An 18,951-nucleotide genomic window follows, 5' to 3' on the forward strand; every position below is an offset into this window, starting at 1 on the left:
GGTTGAAGTTAAAGTCGGCCTATGAGCTTGATGACAAACATGCAACACTCACAACTTTTACAAAAAGTCTACATCAACAGTGCTGAGGCCTGTTGACACAATGGATACCAAATTGAAGATTTTAGTAAAAGAAATCCTTTTCCAAAATGCGTTTTTTTTTTCAGAAAAAGCTCAAAATTGAGCTCATGAGAATGCAGTTCCGCTCTCAGCCGCAGGACAGTCCTCCCGCCAGAGAGGGCGCTGCTCTGCCGGCTACAGTATCACAGGGTCCTCTCCGCTTCCGCTGGTTGGAAGGACTTGTGTGGCAGATTCGACAGAAATTTCTACGTACGTAATGTGAAATTAGCCTCTAAATCCAAATTCAGGGATTATGTTTTGTCGCGTGATGGCTCAAATCCATCAATGAATTAGTATTCTTTTGTTGTTTAGACGCTGGAGAAATGGATGGACAAAAAGCAGGTAAGAATTTTAGCTATTTTAAACTCGAATATGTTTGTCGGGTCTTCATGTTAGTTTGGGCCAAGTCAAATCAAAATAAACAAACGTGTTTAGTCCGAGGTCTGTGCATGTACTGATTTTCGATGTGTTTTGTTTTTTATTCTTCCGTAGACATTATTTACAGACTTAATGTTTCCCAATGAAGGTACGAGCAAATTAGTCCATAGAGAGTGTCTGTCATAGTGGACGTGGTAGTGACTGAAGGCATTCAAGTGTCAGTTGGCTAACGGTAGCCCTCAAGCTCACAGAAGTGGCCTTGACCCCTACACTATAAATGATGGAAGATTTGAGACATGATCAAATTGTCTAGCCAGAGACAGACTATCGGCCTTATTTCAGAAGAAAATACGGCATCGAGCCTTCAGATATTCATTGGTTCTTTACATAATCACGATTATGGCCAATTTCACAAAAGTGAAAAGCAACATATCACTTTGCTTTAAAAAAAACCAGCAAGCACAAGATATTTATAGATGGACTGAGGAATATATGTGAATATGAATGTTGGATGATGGGAGCAGTGTTGAATAATATTATTACAAACAGTCTGTTCTGTTAGAGCTAGAACTAAATTACTGGTTGAAACTAAGCAATTTAAAATATTTTTTTTTCCAGCAAATATTCATGTCCTCCACCATCACTTATATAGCATGTAAACAGCAAAATGCAGCAAGCTTCTTTCCTTCCATTTCCCTTCTTTAGTCCTTATTTTTAACTCGCGTTGCATGTACAATACAGAAATTTAATTTCACAAGGAGGAAATGGAAAAATGTGAACAATTTCAACACTGACTTCTACAGAAACAAAAGCAAACAAACAAAGACAACATTTAGAAAATGTACCACTCAAACAGGATTTCCCATGTCTTCCTTTGTTTGCACTTTGTTTGTTTTAATGTTAAGTAGTTTTAAAGATAGCTGTTGTACTGTAGTGGCATTAAATGAGGCAGTTTTCATTTATTTGTCTGCTTGACCCCTTAGATTAAATCCATTCTGTAATACCAAAAAAGACCAGTTCTCATGAGGTTGAAGGGTGGTGTATGAAACATCAGGATGAGGAAATTGGGTAATATGACTCCAAATAACAAAATTAACTCCACTGGTTTGAGACAGGCAAATGACGTTCTCTCACTCTCTCCTTTAAATGACTCTATTTCCCTCTCTCTGCCTGTCTCTCCAGCTGGGTGTGTGTTCATGTGTCGGCTGTGCAACCTCTTCTCTCCCAGCCGCCATCAGCTGCTGGCCCATTGCTCCACGCTGCACCCCGAGAAGGAGCCTCCTGATGAGATCATCATTGCACTGCAGCCCCTTGTAGGAGGGCCTGCGGAGACACCGGCAGGTCATATTAGTGTGTCATTGCCAAGATTATTAGCAGTGATAAAATCCTAATAATTATCACTTCATTTACTAATTTGGGGATCATTTGGGCTTTGACTTTGAATATTATATTGACTAAGAATATTGATATAGCGCTCCAAATACAAATTTATTTTCAAGATATTTAGAATGCAAGGCAAATGCAAGTGTGAACAATTGATAAAGAATGACGAAAAATATACACTATACTACATAACAATATGTCACTTGGTTTTCATGGAGTTCTGCAACACAGCATATGATACAGCATATCAGGCTTTGGCTACACAGAAAATAATTATTTGAATGATAAACTCATTGTTGATTTTTGTCTTTTATGAGGATTTGTTCCTTTGAAATGAAAGATGGAAAAAACCCAGTGTTATCTTCTTATCTGTTCTGCTGTGTTTCTGACCCACAGAGAGCCCAGTGAAGCGAAAACGGGGACGACCGAAAGGCTCTACGAAGAAGACACGCACAGATTTGACAGAGGGCAAGGCTGACTCCACCCATCCTGCAGAGGATAATGTTCAAAGAGAAGAAGAAAGGAATAAGGAGGAGGGAGACAGACAATGTAGCTCGATACAAGGTAGCGCTGTTGCCATTGAGATGTGCCCCATAATTCTTTCTCATTCACACAGAAGACATGATGAATACCCTCTATTTGATTCATGTCAGTATGCTGGTTGAGTGGACACATAGTCCAACTGGCATAAAAAAACGATATCATACAGTTTTATTTGCTCATGAGAAGTACTGCCAGTGTTTTGGGAAGCTGTCTGTTGCCTGATTGGTAGCCTAACTTCTCTGAATAGTCACCTAAATTGTTGTGTAGACATGTAATATGTAATTGAAAATCTGATCTTGAGAGGCGGGCTTATGGCCATGATTTGTGGCATCACAACTAGATTGGAAGCCAACCCTGGTCCAATAATCAGTTTACACAAGTGTGGAGGTAGAAACCTTAAGCCTGCACTGCACAGACAATTGACTTGAAGTAGGAGACATCTTGTGTCCAGCAGTTAGACTTGAATAAAGAAAAAAAATGTGAAAGTATTTGTATATTTATATATTCTGGAATTTTTAATGAGGGAGGAGGATTAGGAGTAGGTGCAATTTTAAGGATTGTAATGTGATGATTATTCTTTTTTTCTGCAGAAACCATGTCAGGGACACATTAGACATTTTTTATGTCTGCCTTAATACATGTGTGGAGGGAATCTTTACGCTTAGATATTTGTTGCTGGAGACATTGTGTTTTCGGGTTGTCCATCCATCCCATTCTCGTGATCTCAGGAATGACTTGAGGGAATTTCTTCAAATTTGGTACAAATGTCCCGATTAGATATTGGTGGGTCAAAGGTCAAGGTCACCGTGATCTCAACTGGTGACTTAATTGGCTAGCATACAAGTGTGGTAGTTGGTAATTCTAGTTTTTGTTCGAGTAAATTTAGGTTTCTCAGTGATTTTTTCTAAAGATACTACACAAACCGTGTTTTCTGCGCTCTGCATTCTGACTGACAGCATTTTGATTTCCTCTTATAGCAGAAAGCCGTGATGGGATGTTGGGGCTGGAATGCAGAGTCTGTCATCGCTCGTTCAGCAACAGACGACAGATCCTCAAACACATCTGCCTGAGAGAGGAGGAAGAGGAGGACGATGAAGATGAGAATGGTGAGGGGTGAAATGCACCAGCAATCGAAAAGTTCATGTCTGCCAAAGAGGCTTTAAGTTGGGGTGGCCTGAGGGAGCATGCTGGGGGTTATCCTCACTATAATGATAGAATATTAATGACCTCTGTGTTAACTAGTTACAGAAGAATACAGTTTATTTACATTTATTTCACTTGGCGTTTTAGCTGATTCTGATTAATAAACATAATCATTTTCAGGGAGCATCTGTGGTGGAGCAGGAGTCGAGGGTTCTGGGAGTTCGGATACTGGGGGTGTCGATCCAAACCAGATGCAGCAAAACTCAGCAAGACCAGGACTCATGAGAGAAAAAGGTACATCTAAATAAGAGGACGTGGTTTCTTTAAGTTAATTATTTTCAGTGCTACCCTCACTCAACCCCAGCGCACTCCTGGACTTGTTTAAGTAGCGTTCAGGTTTGGTTATATAAGCTTTCCTTGTTCTCTGCTTATAGAAGTCGGCAGCTTAAGACCCCAGAGAACCAGCCGAAGCCGCACCTCCAAAGAAGGAGGCCAAGCAACAGGAAACAAAAAGTCAGTCATCAGTGTTGTTCTGACAGAAGATAAATCACTTCCAGGTCAGTCTTAAATTGCCTGCTTTTGTGGTAGTGTTTACACTTTGGCTAACAATACACTCAGCGTGTGTGGAAAACCTTTTCAACAGGTGTATCTAAAATGATACCAGTAGAGGACACTTCAGCAGAAAGAGAGTCTGCAGCTGTCCAAGGTCAACCTCAGGTAAGTGCAGGAATACAAAGGGACACTAAAAGGTCAGTTTATCCAATTTGTTGAATATGTTTTCTCACTTACCTCTAGTAGTGTCTTGCCTGGGCGACCAGTGAGATATCTCTGAGAATTTTACCCCCATGTGAATATAACAACAGTGTACAGAGCTTCATTTGTGGTGCACATAACAGTGAAAAGTTACATTTAGAAAATTAAACAGCAGAATCTCTTTTTTTCAGAAAACTTCTTATTATCAAAGACATTATCTCAATAAAAACTGTTGACAGCATGTTGTGTAGTGGTCCCACTGACTAATGTATTAATGACACAAGCATGTCGGCTCAAAGCCAAAAAAAAAACATTTCCTTTCTAAAATATACATTGTTTTAGGATTTTAGTATTTCAACCAAATTCCAAATGTGATATTCTGTGGTAAAATGTTGCAGTATGTGTTTTTTCTTGTCTTATCTAATATTTACTTGACTTGAATCTATTATTATTATATGGGTTTATTCATTTAATTTTTCTGGGCCGCCAGCCATCTGCAGTCTTCCAGAGTCAGTCTAAAGACCTTGTAAGAGATGCCACTGCCAGCGAAGTTAACCCTAAAACAGATCAGGAGCCAAGGTAATATAATGGAAAATGTATGTAAAACATAATTAATGGTCATAACAACGAATTGTCAGTAAGCCTGATATAGAAAATATGACAATGACGGTCAAGTTATCAACTGCATGCATAAGTAATGTTGTAGAGACCAATCAATGTTATACTCTGTCAGCAGTCTGATCCCTTTGTTTTCTATCCTAGTTCTGACTGGACCTCCACAACAACAACAGCAGCAGCCAGCAGAGGCTTCCAGGAATATTCTATCAAGCAAGACGCTGCCAAGTACTGTGTGAATATTTTTTGTTAAATGTGTCAAGATATATTTTACTTTATAGAAGTTTTAGCTTTGTTGGAGGTAAAGTGTAGCTGAATGCTTGTTTTTCCTATTTTTTAAGGAGTTGGTCTTCTAGCTCATCTATTTTATTAGCAACATCAACAGCAACCTCCACTGCCACAGTAGCAGCTACAGTGATACTGGTTCACTGGTAAATGTAATGTTGTCACTTTCTGTCTCCCAGTTTACTTCAGAGCCAGCTGAAGATCTTTGCCTGTGAGTTCTGTAACAAGATCTTTAAATTCAGACACTCACTGGTCGCCCACCTCAGGACACACACCCAGGAGAAACCATTCCAGTGTCCACACTGTGACTACGCATCAGCCATCAAAGGTAAATCCAGGCTCACAGGGGAAACTGTTCTCGAGCACTCGCAGAGATTAAAACAGTTAAAGTTACTATTTGTGGAGGTGCTGACAGGAAACATGTGGGCAGAAGGGCGTGTATGATTGTTCCAGGTTATATGGAATGAATCTTAACCACCACGTGCCCCTTATTGAAGTGTTTAATGTGCACATTTCAAATTATTCTGACGGCACAAGTTTTTGTTGATGAAGCAATGCCAAACAATGAGTGTTGTCAGTTTTTTATTTGTCTTAACTGCTCTATTAAATATATAATGAAGTACCTTTTCAATCACTGCTGATGACCATTACTGCTCCCCATGACTAAGTTTTATTATCAGTAGTAGTAAAACATACAGCAGGGTGACTTCTGTAACCTTTAAATTACTAATTTCTAAAATGTGCAGCTACAAACTTAAAGTTTCTATCTATCTATCTGCTTTATTCCATGATTTTCCCTTCAAAGCCAACCTGAATGTTCACCTGAGGAAGCACACAGGAGAGAAGTTTTGCTGTCAGCACTGTCCTTTCAACTGCCTCAGCCCAGGACACCTCAAGGTGCTAACAACACCTTCATTACTGTTGATCTATATTATTAGTAATATTGTTGAAACCTTAGTATAAAAAGTATTACCATGCAAACTTCAAGGTACAACGTGAACTCCTTTTCATAAGGGTTAGGTTGTTATCACTTATCTTCATACTGCAATACTGCAGTCTGCTAACTTTCAGAGTAAATCTCATTTTGACTGTCAGCAGATTTATTTTTCTGCATGTGTTTTTGTTTTTTGTTCATTTTTATCCACTTTGAGAAGCAGATTCCATATCCAGATAGATTGACTCAATCGTCAGTGTGTAGCTGCACCGTTTGTTCTTTTTCAGGTTCCAACAGTAATTTTGTGTTTCTGCTGACGCAGGTGCACATCGAGCGAGTCCATTTGAAGGTGAAGCAATACTGTCGCTTCTGTGAGAAAAAGTACTCAGACGTGAAGAACTTGCTGAAGCACATGGAGAAACGACATAACTTGAAAGACCCTGCTGTTCACCAGAGTTACCAACAGCTCAGGTTGGAACTACATTATTTTATCTACCTGTTTAACCCCAACAACCATTCGACACATTTGCCCTTCTAATCTACTTATCTTGTCCAGGTTAAAGACTCGCCAGGGCCTCAGGCAGCTCCTGTACCACTGTCCTACCTGTAACCGACGCTTTAAGAACCAGCTCGAGCGGGAACGCCACCTGTTGGTCCACGGGCCCCAGCGTCCCTTCGCCTGCCTCCTCTGTGACCATGCTGCAACCAAGATGGCCGCCCTAGCTGTTCACGTCAGGAAGCACCTTTTCCTATACTTGTGCTGCGTGTGTGATGGAAAGTTTGTCAGCTCTCAGAGGCTGAAGGCTCACCTGAAAGAGTCTCACGCTGAGCTGGACCAGGAGCAAGCCTTCACCGACTGCATCAACAACAGCTACTATCTGATGCAGCCTGGGGGAGGCGTGTGGGGGGATGAAGATATAAGGATAGATGCAGAGGGGGAGATGAAGGAAGAGGGCAGGATAGAGCGTGAGGGTGAAGATGAAAGCATGAGAGAAGAGGGTAGAAGAAATGGTGTAGGAGGGGGAGAGTGGCGAAACGGGGAAGGGGAGCAGCTGGAAGTAGCAGCGAGTGTAGATGGGGAGGAGATGACGGAGGGAGATCGAGCTAAATCTGCAGATAGTGCAGAAGAAGTGCAGGTGATAGAAGGAGTGACAGGGAACGAAGCAGAATTAGAAAACAGAGGTGCACAGCAAGGTTCCCAAGAAGTGCTTCATCAAGCTATTTCCACAGAGCCTACATCTTCCTCTGAGAGACGGGCTGAAGCAGCAGCTGAGGAGGAGTCACAGGACAACACAGACCCCTGCACCCCTGCAGCTGAACAGACATTTTTATCACCAGAGAGCATTCACACTGCGCTCATGGAGGACAGGACTAAAGAAAACACACACCCAACTGATGAGAGCACACGTGCAGCCAAAAACACAAACACACCTTTGTCTGCAAGCTTGTGTGATTTAGGTGTACACACGCATTTGTCATCAGCGCCTCCAGGGGATGATGGACAGAATCCACAATCAGGAAGGGTAAATTAAGAGAAGGACAATGATGTCTGCAAATAATTTTCGAATTCAAATTTTCTTATTTGACAAAGCTCAAACAAGAGAATTTCAGGATTTGACTTAAAAATGGATTAATGATGAATCGATTATCAAAATAGTTTATAATAGAGACCCTTTTTTACTCTATACTCTCTATATTATATACTTTCACACACTTATTAATTGATTTATGTCTCTGAAATACATGAATAATGTTAGAGGAATTCCACTTCTAATCATCTTTTCATCTCCCCTGACCTTTTCTCTGTTTTGTGCTGGAAGGTGTTTGAGGTTTTCCACCAGAGTGCGTTCCAGCAGGTTTTCTCATCTCTTCAGAAGACTCGGCTTAATATAGAGTCTTTCCAGCGACTCAGGAAAATTTACGGAGACCTGGAATGTCAATACTGTGGTGAGATGATGAAACTTTAAATTGCACATAAATATTTTTACTGCTTTTGCTTTCCTCGCCGCTGTTAAGTCATTCAGCCTTTTTTTTTTTTCTGCTGCATAGGTAAACTGTTCTGGTACAAAGTCCACTATAATGTCCATGTACGCACACACACCAAGGAGCACTCGCATTACTGTTCAAAGTGTAGCTACTCTTCCATCACCAAGAGCTCTTTAAAGCGGCACCAGATCCAGAAGCACAGCGGGTTGCTGCTGCCTTGTTCGAATCCTGGCTGTAAATACACCACACCTGACAAATACAAGCTTCAAGCCCATTTGAGGACGCACCAGGAACAAGTAACCAGCCTAGAACTACTGGAAAAATAACTCCTTGAAATCCCAGACTCCTGGTTTCTCTCTGGGACGCTTATCAGATGTCTTTTTGTCTTTGTCTTGCTGTTGTTTACAGGGGAAGAGTGTGACTTGTCCTGTCTGCCAGCACAGCTATCCTGAACACAGGCTAAAACACCACATCAAAACATCCCATCCTGGTAATGAACACACAAATGTATCTACAGACATCGACAAAATACACACAGATACTACCTCTTCGTGTTTGTTATTTAAAAACAACTTAAACCTGTCCTTTAAATCAAATCATCAAAACTTAAACAGCTTAAACAGTTTTTCTTGCTTTTTTAATTTTACAGTATGACATCTCCTATTTATGATTTTAGGTGTCTCATTGTGATAATGTAGTGTAGACCACTATGTTTTATATTATATATCATATAAATATTTGTTTTTTTGTTATGAATTTCCAAGGTTGCGATTTCATTTTGTTTGTTTGTGTTTGCATGTATGTGTTGGACAGACACACTACCCATTCAGGGCAAAGGACTGATGGTGCAGCGTGCAGAGAAGTGCCCTTACTGTGACTCCTACTTCCTAAAGAACAGCAGTGACTTTCAGCGGCACATCTGGGCCCACCAAGGTGTGATATTCCTCCATATTTTTAACACAGGCAAACACATACACACAACACTGGAGTGTGTGGTGACACATCTGGGCCCATTAAAGTCCATGATGATGATATTTCACTACTTGATTATTATGTGATCTGATTTTCCATCTGTCTCTCCTCCTGGCTGTCCTCCAGGAGGAAGGACCAGACTGAAAAAACAATGCACAGCAGATGAATACATGGTTGCCCAGCTGAAGCTGCTTAATAAATAAACCGCATCTACATGTACATTGTACAACGTGTTGTCTTGAGAAGTGGATTGTTTGTCCTACTCCTCTTCCCGCCAGTCCCTGTTTTAGCACTTGCTTACTTTGATGAACTGTCTACCTTGAAGTTACATCTGTCCTGAGGCTGAGGTAGCTGGCAGACATGAATCCAGAACAGGTGTTGATGAAGGTCTCCGCGAATACAGCCAAAAAAAAAGACCTGCAATACATATGCTCATTGTGTTTTTCAGTTTTATAGCGCTTTGTTTTCTTGCTGCTTCCTGGTGGAAAAAACAACCTTCTTTATATAGTTGTTTTGCTTGCTGTAATAATTGCAATTCTAAACTAAAAGTTTTAATATCAAAAGCTGTCTTGTATCTATATGCTTTTATATTAATTAATTACAAAAAAAGCGCATTTTTTTAGTATGTTGCTGCATGTTTCGTGTTTGCAGGTTTGAAGCCATACGTCTGCAGCATGTGTGACTATGCAGGCCGCAGCAAGAGTAACTTGAAGACTCATATGAACCGACACAACACAGAGAGGCGTCACCTCTGTGATCTGTGTGGTAAAAAGTTCAAATCTAAAGTGACGCTGAAAAGCCACAGACTGAGCCACACTGACGAAGGTACGTCCACTCTGCTCTGTCACCGATGATGTTTATTGTTATTTGATGAAATATGGTATTTATTTATATGTCTATTTATTACTATCTATGTTATCACTGATTATGTACTGTGTCACAGTACAGAAATTTGCTAAAATTTGCAAAAGTGCAGAGCGATGATAAATATATGAGCAATTATTTTGTGTTTGTTCAGGGAAACCTTTTCAGTGTTCGGAGTGCGACTTCACCTCAGTCTCTAAACCTTCCTTGCTCAGACACATGGAGCAGCACGCCGAGTTTAAGGTCAGAATACACACAAGGCTTACTGCCTCAGTACCTTTCATTTGCTATTGTATTGCTGCTTTCTCTACCGAAATTAAACAATACAAACGGGTCATAAATCTAACCTAAACTCCATCCAGGATCAGTCGTTTACTAAAAATCTATTCATATTTCAAATGCAGTCTTGTCTCACAGATATTTAATTTGCATTAACTTTTGTTTGTTTTCATCTACCTCTGTAGCCATTTCGCTGTGCCCACTGCCACTACTCCTGTAACATTGCTGGTCCCCTAAAGCGACACTACAACATCAAACACCCAGATCAGAAATATCACAATGCCGGACCTGGACTGCCTAACCCCGATGCTCTGAAACAGCAAGGTCTGATCTTTGCTCTCATGCTGCCATGTCTAGACCTTCTATTTTCTTTTAAGGCTGTAATAGCAGTATGAAGTAATAAATTAATCACATGTAGTCAAGTGTAGTCCCTTTCAGGAAGAATTAGCCAGGTGTGGTGTTTAGCACATCCTAATGTGGCTTTTGTGTCTGCCTCTGTTTAGGTGGTATAAAGTGTCCTGAATGTGACTTTGTGTATGGCACCAAGTGGGAGCTGAACCGCCACCTGAAGAGCAAACACAGCCTGAAAGTGGTGGAAGGCACCTGGGAGGTAAACAGTACACACAGATACAGTGAACAAAGGCAGTGGGTTACTTTTAGCTATGCTCGCTCTAGGAATGGCAATGTCTGTCTGTCAGTCAGTCCACCACTTTGGTCCAGACTGACATGTCTCGACGACTGTCTGATGGATTGCTATGAAATTGTGTGCAGAGATTCATGGTCCCCAGAGGAGGAATCACTTTTTGTGACACCCTGAAATTTCATTTTGTCCAAGACTTTGTATTTATTTATTTATATATGACCAAACGGAGGACACTATCATCCGCCTTAGCTGAAGTTTGTGTTTAGCACTAATTAGCAAAGCTAGCATGCAACCATGCTAAACTAAGATTGGAAACATGGTAAGCCTTATACTTGCTAAAGATCAACATGATAGCATTGTCATTGTGAGTATGTCAGCATGCTAACATTAGCAGTAAGCTCAAAGCACAGCTCTCTCAATTACAGCTACACAGATCTGCTAGCATGGCTATATACTCTAAGTCACGTTTCTGTCCCAATTGCTTTTCAATAAGAATTCTATTTCTCAGAAAGGAGCTTCTGCCAAAATATCTGCTGTGAACATTTATCATTTTTATCTGTCTATCTCAGTATTTTTAGTATAATTCAATCTCATGCCATATGTATGAATATCTAGGTGGGAGAGGCAGTAGAAGCCCAGTATGTTCCTGTGGAGGATGAAGAGCAGCTGACAGAAGCACCTGTAGCAGCCCTGCAGGAAAACGGTAACAACTGCATTACATACAGTGGATGACTGATTGAGACGAGCCAACAGACACTTCCACGTTCATCATGGCTATTCCTGTTTATGTTTGCTATTAATGTGGTTTGGCATATGTACTTGACACTTTACAATAAATGTGTTTCTTTTGTGTTCAGTTAATATCCAGCAGATCACTGAATTCAGTTCAGAGACTCACGAGGCTGTCACCTCCATGATTGCCATGGCTCCAGGCACTGTTGCAGTCGTCCAACAGGTAAACAGTATCACATCACTTACTCAGGGAGTCGCGGGGGGTCACAGCAAAATGCTGATTTTGAGTTGTGGCTGAAGTTGCAGGTAGCTGATGAGCAGGAAGTCGGTAACTGCAGCAACCAGCTGATGGTGGTGAACGCAGAGGGGGGTCTAACTGGTGACCAGGTGATGGTGGTGGAGGACGCGCATGGCCTGGAGGCTCTGACAGTCCTCACTCAGGGAGAAAATGCTCACCACTATATTGTCTACGTTCAGGAACACACTGTAGAAATCAACTAGCAATGCTAGCATTTCAACACAAGACTGCTGATCAGTGAGTGTCAGTAGATACGTTTACAAAAGTGAAACAACATAAAATGTACCAATAAACAAGAAAATCAGGATTTAGTGAATGTTTCCCCATCATCATGAAGAATTTCCTTCATCAGATTTATTTTTTAGTCACATGGTAATTATGTAAAAAATAAGTGCAATACTTGATTGTGTGATTATGTGATGTGTTTTGTACTTACAAAGTATATTTACATAAAATCCCTGTCATGCACTCTTTGACGCATTGTGGCTTCATTAAAAAAAACAAAACAAATGTCAGTGTTGTTGATTGGAGTTCAGTTGACCAAAATGTTTTGTCATGAAACTAATATGGGATAAAATAACTGACTATTTACAATACAATAGCTTTTTTGATTATCTGGAAGTAAATGAGGAATATTAGAGCAGAAAATACTGAGCATTTTGAGTAAGATTAACGAGGAATAGGACATGGCTCTTTGAGGTGCAACACCTTGCATTATGATCTCAATATAATGGTTTCTATATGCTCTACACACTAGAGACACTGTAAAAAGTCGGATAAAGAGGGCAACTGCCACCATGACAATTCTTCTCAGCACATATTGGAGACAAACCATGCTTTTGAAGTTTACAAAAAAATTGAATATGTATACACTTTCATGCACAGTTTTTGTTATGAATACAGTATATTTACACATTGCTGGTAAATAAATGTATGTATAAATACTTATACCACATTGACAATAACACTGTTAAAGTATTAGTCAACCTTACCATACTGTAAGGTCATTAGAAGTGTTTCTGATAAGCATATTTAGGAGGGTGGGTCCTTAAAAAAATCTTTTAGAAAACTGATAAATAAAGAAAAGTTAGATATCTATGTGATCTAACCATCAGTAGATTTTCATATAACTATTCATTGAATCAATGAATGGGATTGATGCCAAGAAAGCATATTAATTAATTATTAATATTAATGCACTGTGTATTGTATAGGAGGGGAAGAGCACGTTTGCTGTCATAGAGTGAATGAAATGAGATGATTGCAAGTTATGCAAAGATTTTGATGTTCGTATCACCGTCCGATCAGAGAATTGGGATTTCTCAGTAGCAGTAGCGGCTGTATCTGGTAGTTCAGTGTCAGTCCATCAGGTGGCGGCGGCGCGCTTTGGAGCGTGTTTCCTACTGGCGACACGTATAGATATCAGAAGAAGAGGAACCGGTGGGAAATTTGACAGTGCGCGAAAAGATTGTTGTTCACGTTTGACCGATACTTAACTCCAAGAAAACATTAACCGTGAATTTGCGAATGTTTACACGTTATGGACCGATACGTGTTGGTTATATCATTATGCCCAACTGATGACGGCCTGGCGGAGGACTGTAAATGTAAGTTTTGATTCCCCGTTTGGAACATACTTTACGCTATCCCTCTAACGTTGCTGTGCTAGCGTTACACAATATAACCTAGCTACTCCGCTAACGCGAAGTGGACATTAGTTTTAAAAGTCTGTAGATAGGGAACAACACATAGGTTGTCTGGTGGAGCAGCTGTTATTTAGGTTAGCTACTTTGTTTCTTACGATACGTTTGTTTCAGCAGAGTTGAGTCACATACATTTGGCTTGTAAACACTTAAGTTAAAAAACACTACACAGTAAAACAAAGGGTGTAATTAACGTTGATGAAAGCTGGTAATCGAAAAGATTGTCAGAGTATAATGTTAAGACGCTAACAGCATACAGTGCTTGTCATTCCCGTGATTTCAGTATCTAAACTGATAATGGGCTAACCCATGCTAATACAGGAGGTGCTATTTATTTTGCTTAATCGGAAATATACCAGTAACGTTAGCCTGGTTGTGACAAAGCCTGACAGCTCAGTTGTCATTGTTCACAGGTCTGGAGCCAGTAAAGCAGATATATAACAGACTTGTGGACATCTCGACTCAGGAATCAGTGAGAGGGATCTCTGTGTTTCCAGGTACAGTAACTTGTGCACGGTATGGGCAACTTTGACCCTGAAGCTGTTCTTATTCTCCCACAACTCTCCTTACCTGTTTCCTTCTGCATGTTTTCCCAGCTTGTTCTCTCAGTGGCAGCCCATCGTTTCAGAGGTGGTACTTTGCTGTTCAGGCATGCCACGGTGCAACACAGGTGAGATATTTGGACAGTTTTGACCATAGTCATGACTTATGTTGCTTATGGGAGCAACTACTTCTAATGTGCCTACAGCCATTTTTAAAATGTGACATGCCTCTGTCCATAGAAACCCTACTTCCAAAAAACTTAATGTGATAATTTGCGTAAACCTTTTGACAATACACTCAATTTAACATTGTACAAAGACAATGTATTTAATGTTTGACCTCATAAACTTAATTGATTTTTGTAAATATCTGCTTATTCTGAATTTGAGCCTAGCAACACATTTCAGACAAGTTCGGACAGGAGCAACAAAACGCTGGGAAAGTTGTGGAATGCTCCAAAAACACCTGTTTGGAACATTCCACACGTAAACAGGTTGATTGGTAGCAGGTGATAGTATCATCATTGGGTATAAAAGGAGCCTCCTGAAAAGGCTTTGTGAAACTCATGATTGTATAAGGGATATTACCACATAGGCTTGAGAACACTTAGTAAAGCTGTTGTTGGTAAACAGAGCTCTTCATTTATATTTTTACACAGCATTAAAACTTTTGAAATGAAGGTTGTAAATCTATGTTGGATGCTTTGTAGTTTTGCAGCTCAGACTGGCAAGAGTTGGGGACAAGCCATCAGAAAACTGACAGTGAGGAGGAGAAGTCTTCTGCTGTGGAGTCATGTCTCAGTTCACTGAGTAACCAGGAGGTGCCTGACCAAAAGGCTGACCAGCCAGCACTGTCAGAGTGAGATGATATTTTCTTTTCTTTACAGAAATATATATGCTTGTTTTTCCTGTGCGGTATTGCAGTAATACGTCAATACGAGCTCATAATAAGTTGATATTATCTGAACATATTAAACCTCATTGTTAATAGTACTGGATTTGCCCTTTAGATGAGTTAATGGATGGAAGCAAATTTATAGCTGATTTTCTTTATTGTAGTTGAATCAAGGGACTGATTTTGAGATAATTTGCTAAAGTGCAGGTAAAAAATATATTATTTGAAATATGATTTGTGTCTTGATCTCATCTGAATATCTCTATTGACCAGGGTGTTAGAGGAGGCTGCGGAAGGACTGCATCTGCTGTCAGACAAGCTGCCACCTCCAGGTAGGTTGACCAATACATAGTGCTCACTTTCTTTATACACTATAAACTGAGTCTTCTTATCATTTTGTAGTTGTCATTTGTGAAGATGTTAACTGTTTGCTCAGTAGGGGCGTAAATGTTTCAAAATATCTGGTTCAGATAAATTAGAACTACATAACATGAAATTTATTCAAATGAATTAAAAGGCACAATTACTATATGGTGTTTAATCCAAACTGCTTCTCCTCACACTACTTTTGAAATGTTTTTTGAGTGTTATGATTGTCAGTTCATCACTTTCACACTTCTTGCTTTAACAAGGAGAACAGCAATAGTCTAGTTTGCTTAAGAAGTTGGTTGACTTCACAAAACTATGTCTCAAGTGAGAGTTTTGTCTTTGCCAAAAACTTCCAGTAACGAGGAGTTAAAACCTCTTTAGTGAAGCCAAACTCAGCTGTATGACAAGGATCCTGTCCAATTTCAGGCAATTAGGTTTTCAAGCAATCTGCCTGCAGCAGCCTTAGAAATGGTGGTCTACTGTACTTCATGAATATGCACTCACCACTGGGATGATGGGAATACTTCTGCTCTGACTGCTTCTCAAGGCAACAAGTCTGCCTCCTAAAGTGATATTTCACTATCTTAAAGAGCATTTCGTAGCACACCACCTCCACATGACTTCAGGAACAGTCCCCCTCCATTGTTAGCTGCCCTGAGGAGCTGGAGTCACCAGTGGTTTCAGCAGATCTTGATATTTAGAACTGCCAACAGGCAATTCTACCTACCTGTTAAAAGATAGTGTCAGTGGAGCAACACTGGAGACATGTGTTTAAAAAGAAAAAGGGAAAAAGAGAGCAAATGTCTAATGAATTCCTCTGTGGGTTGTCCCATTTTTCCCCCTCAGGTAAAGCCTTGCTGGATGTGCTGGTGTTGGGCTGTGCAGAGCAGTCCCCTCCTATCAAAGACCTGCTGCCTCTGCTGGGAGCCCTCAAACACATGTCCTGCTGGCATGCTGCAAAGACCACTGTAGTCACACAGCACATCACAGGGTAATCAAATCTAATGTGCAATCACAACAAGACAAGAAGAAAGGTCATTGTATTAGCAGGATACCTGTACATTCACTGGGTTTGGAGTCAAAGTGTACATATCCCAATACACACAACACTATTATTAGTTCACTGTGGTATGCCAAACACAAGAGGCTGATGAGAAATTACAAATAGGGTGTGAAATGCAGGAAATGCAGTAGTGTAACGTTTCTATATGTTATTATGTGTGAAATTAACCTCAGTTTACCACTAGGGGGAGTTAGAATAGTAAATATGTGCAAGTGTGAAGTAAAGTAGTGGATGAATAGTCTGAGCAACATTTGTAAAGAGGAAGTCATTTTAGTTAATAGCAAATTTGCTGCATTAAATCCTTTGCAGTATATTGCTGCTGTACTTGCCTAAATATGAGATTTGATATGAATCAAACTTTTTTCAATAATTTATAGGAAGCAGGAAGAAAAGTTCCCTCGTCCTGATTGTTGATAGATTCTGTTTCTTTTCTTGTCCAGGTGGCAGAAAGCAGCGTCCTACCTGAGCGCCAGTCTGGTGGAGCCTGCTGACAAAGACAGCTGTATTGACCATAGAGAAGTGTGGAGAGGTGGCCTGGCTATCAGAGAGAAGAAGGTAAGCGCCTCAGAAACCGAACATTCAGGATGCAGTTCTTTTTGCATAATTTATTCGACTTTTATCTTCTTTACTGTAGAAAGATGGAGGAGGTGGAGAAAGCATGAACTCACTTGAAGCTATACAGTATACAGCAGGAGAGCGGCTCAGCACTGTTAGTTTTTTGTTGAAAGCACAATTTAATGGTTACAAACACAGAATAGAGGGTGTTGGTGACACAGGAGTCTGGGGGGGGCAAAGAAACTGGCTTATTAGAAAGAGGAAGAACAAGGATTCTGAAGAAGGCTGTGTGTCTGTGTACAGTATGTGCATGCCTCTGCAGTATGACAAATCTGCCATTAACAAAAAGGTTTAGAGATTGTTGATTTAGAAAAATGTGTATACGGATGAAGGCTGTTTTGCGTGCCAGAGAGGAGAAAGTAATGATTTATCTGTAAATCTTTGTTTATACTTGTATAAATCTATGTACACTTTTGAAGGACTGTAGACATGATTGATTGTAGCAATGATGGAAAAAGGTGTGTGTGAGAGGTACTGGCTGTTGAGAAAAAGAGCTTTTGTCTTATCAAGTGAAACACAGTTTCTGTGTTTGTACGTTTATGTGTGTGTATTCTGGACAATTACTGTAGAGAGCATGAGAAAAATGTGTCCTGTTGAACTTACCTGCTTGCTTGCCCAGAGCTTTCTATGATGAACAGTGCTCTCTGTAGGCTGGAGCACTCAGCTAGCTGACCCCAGTGAGAGATGGCACAGAAAACAGTGTTTCCTTAAGACCCTTCTCTACTGGGTCTAATCATGGTTCGGAGACCTGATTCATGCCTCCGTGTTTGTTCCTTTATCTTCTTCATAAGGAATTACTCATGCAGTGCACACAAGGCCATAGGGGAAAATTTCACAGATTTTCTTTGAAATTGAGTGAATTTTTGACTCAGTGGGTGATAAGTCTTTTTCTGCTGCTGAATGAATCTAGTGGTATTACTAGAGGTCACTGAGGGGTTATGGGAAATGGCTCTGCCTTGCTGGCATTGCCCTAGCAGAGCTGACCCAGCCTGGCCCAGCACAGCCCAGTTCGACACGGCCCCGCTCTGACTTGACCTCGCTCCCTGAGGAGTCTGCTGCAATTGATTATTGGCCAGGCTTCAGCAAAGGACAAAAAGAACGCCTCCCAGCAGTTTCTGTCTGTATTTAAAGTACAGCGCTGCACTGGTGTTATTGAGATACAGGTATAGTGCTATAAGGTGTTGTTTACCTTTTTAGGAATTTAAGGTGTAAAAGTAAATTTAGATGAAAAAGCTTTAACAACAACACTTTACCTTATTGTCTTCCTTAGAAGGAGGAAGGAAGTCCCTATGATGTTGTCTGTGTCTATCTGTGTCCACTTACTTCTCTGCATGTTTGATGTTATTTTGACAAGACGCTGGACATCCAATTAAGGGAAATCGTTAACCTATGGAATACAGATGTTTTAGAACCTGGGGTTCTCAACATTTTTGAGTGAAACCTGGCAAGCTGGCAAAGAGTGGCCTCATGGAGATTTAGGGCTGCTGCTCTATAAGATCCTTATCAGACATATAAAATGATCTGCATTGAATAACATTTCTTGTCTTAAGAATGGGTTTTCCACATTAAATCTATCAAAATGCTAATATGTTGGACACAAGATATCTCCTAGTTTACTGAAAAATCTTTTCTCAGTGTATGTGAAAATTTAAGATGATAAAAGTTGGAAAACATCATTCTGCACACTCATGCTCAAACATCAGAGAGAGAGAGAGACAGATCCTGTTTCAACATGCACAGCCAGGTCCACAAGTTTGTTGTGGAAGAACTTGACTGCCCTGCACCAAGCCCTGACCCGAACTCCGTCCAACCCTTTTTGGATGAACTGGAATGCCTCAG

General features: G+C 40.4%; 2 protein-coding genes across 4 annotated transcripts in view; both read left to right on the forward strand.

The window, feature by feature from the left end:
• Positions 1 to 302: 302 nt before the first annotated feature.
• On the forward strand, positions 303 to 12,409 carry LOC121610398 (zinc finger protein ZFAT-like). Of its 2 annotated transcripts, XM_041942474.1 has the most exons (25): positions 303 to 327; positions 430 to 459; positions 1,678 to 1,836; positions 2,275 to 2,442; positions 3,399 to 3,527; positions 3,745 to 3,858; positions 3,999 to 4,121; positions 4,208 to 4,281; positions 4,808 to 4,896; positions 5,080 to 5,160; positions 5,397 to 5,545; positions 6,023 to 6,114; positions 6,474 to 6,622; positions 6,708 to 7,674; positions 7,972 to 8,098; positions 8,201 to 8,433; positions 8,546 to 8,627; positions 8,951 to 9,070; positions 9,761 to 9,934; positions 10,128 to 10,216; positions 10,438 to 10,576; positions 10,756 to 10,862; positions 11,511 to 11,598; positions 11,753 to 11,850; positions 11,928 to 12,409. In XM_041942474.1, the coding sequence occupies exons 2-25, from the start codon at positions 441 to 443 to the stop codon at positions 12,126 to 12,128; spliced, it is 3,771 nt and encodes a 1,256-aa protein (XP_041798408.1). In that variant the 5' UTR covers positions 303 to 327; positions 430 to 440; the 3' UTR covers positions 12,129 to 12,409. The 2 variants fall into 2 exon arrangements, with proteins under 2 accessions (XP_041798408.1, XP_041798409.1); XM_041942475.1 differs by having other exon boundaries at positions 311 to 459; positions 11,934 to 12,409.
• Positions 12,410 to 13,379: 970 nt separating this feature from the next.
• Positions 13,380 to 18,951, forward strand: part of LOC121610606 (MDM2 binding protein) — a 28,995-nt gene continuing 23,423 nt past the window's right edge. For both annotated transcript variants that reach the window (XM_041942801.1, XM_041942802.1), the window contains exons 1-7: positions 13,380 to 13,532; positions 14,042 to 14,125; positions 14,225 to 14,298; positions 14,881 to 15,029; positions 15,339 to 15,397; positions 16,281 to 16,425; positions 16,938 to 17,052. In XM_041942801.1, coding sequence (XP_041798735.1) covers positions 13,466 to 13,532; positions 14,042 to 14,125; positions 14,225 to 14,298; positions 14,881 to 15,029; positions 15,339 to 15,397; positions 16,281 to 16,425; positions 16,938 to 17,052 — 693 coding nt within the window. In that variant the 5' untranslated portion in view covers positions 13,380 to 13,465. The remainder of the gene's footprint in view (positions 13,533 to 14,041; positions 14,126 to 14,224; positions 14,299 to 14,880; positions 15,030 to 15,338; positions 15,398 to 16,280; positions 16,426 to 16,937; positions 17,053 to 18,951) is intronic.

The sequence above is a fragment of the Chelmon rostratus genome, chromosome 8, assembly GCF_017976325.1.
Source record: "Chelmon rostratus isolate fCheRos1 chromosome 8, fCheRos1.pri, whole genome shotgun sequence".
Classification (NCBI taxonomy): Eukaryota; Metazoa; Chordata; class Actinopteri; order Chaetodontiformes; family Chaetodontidae; genus Chelmon; species Chelmon rostratus.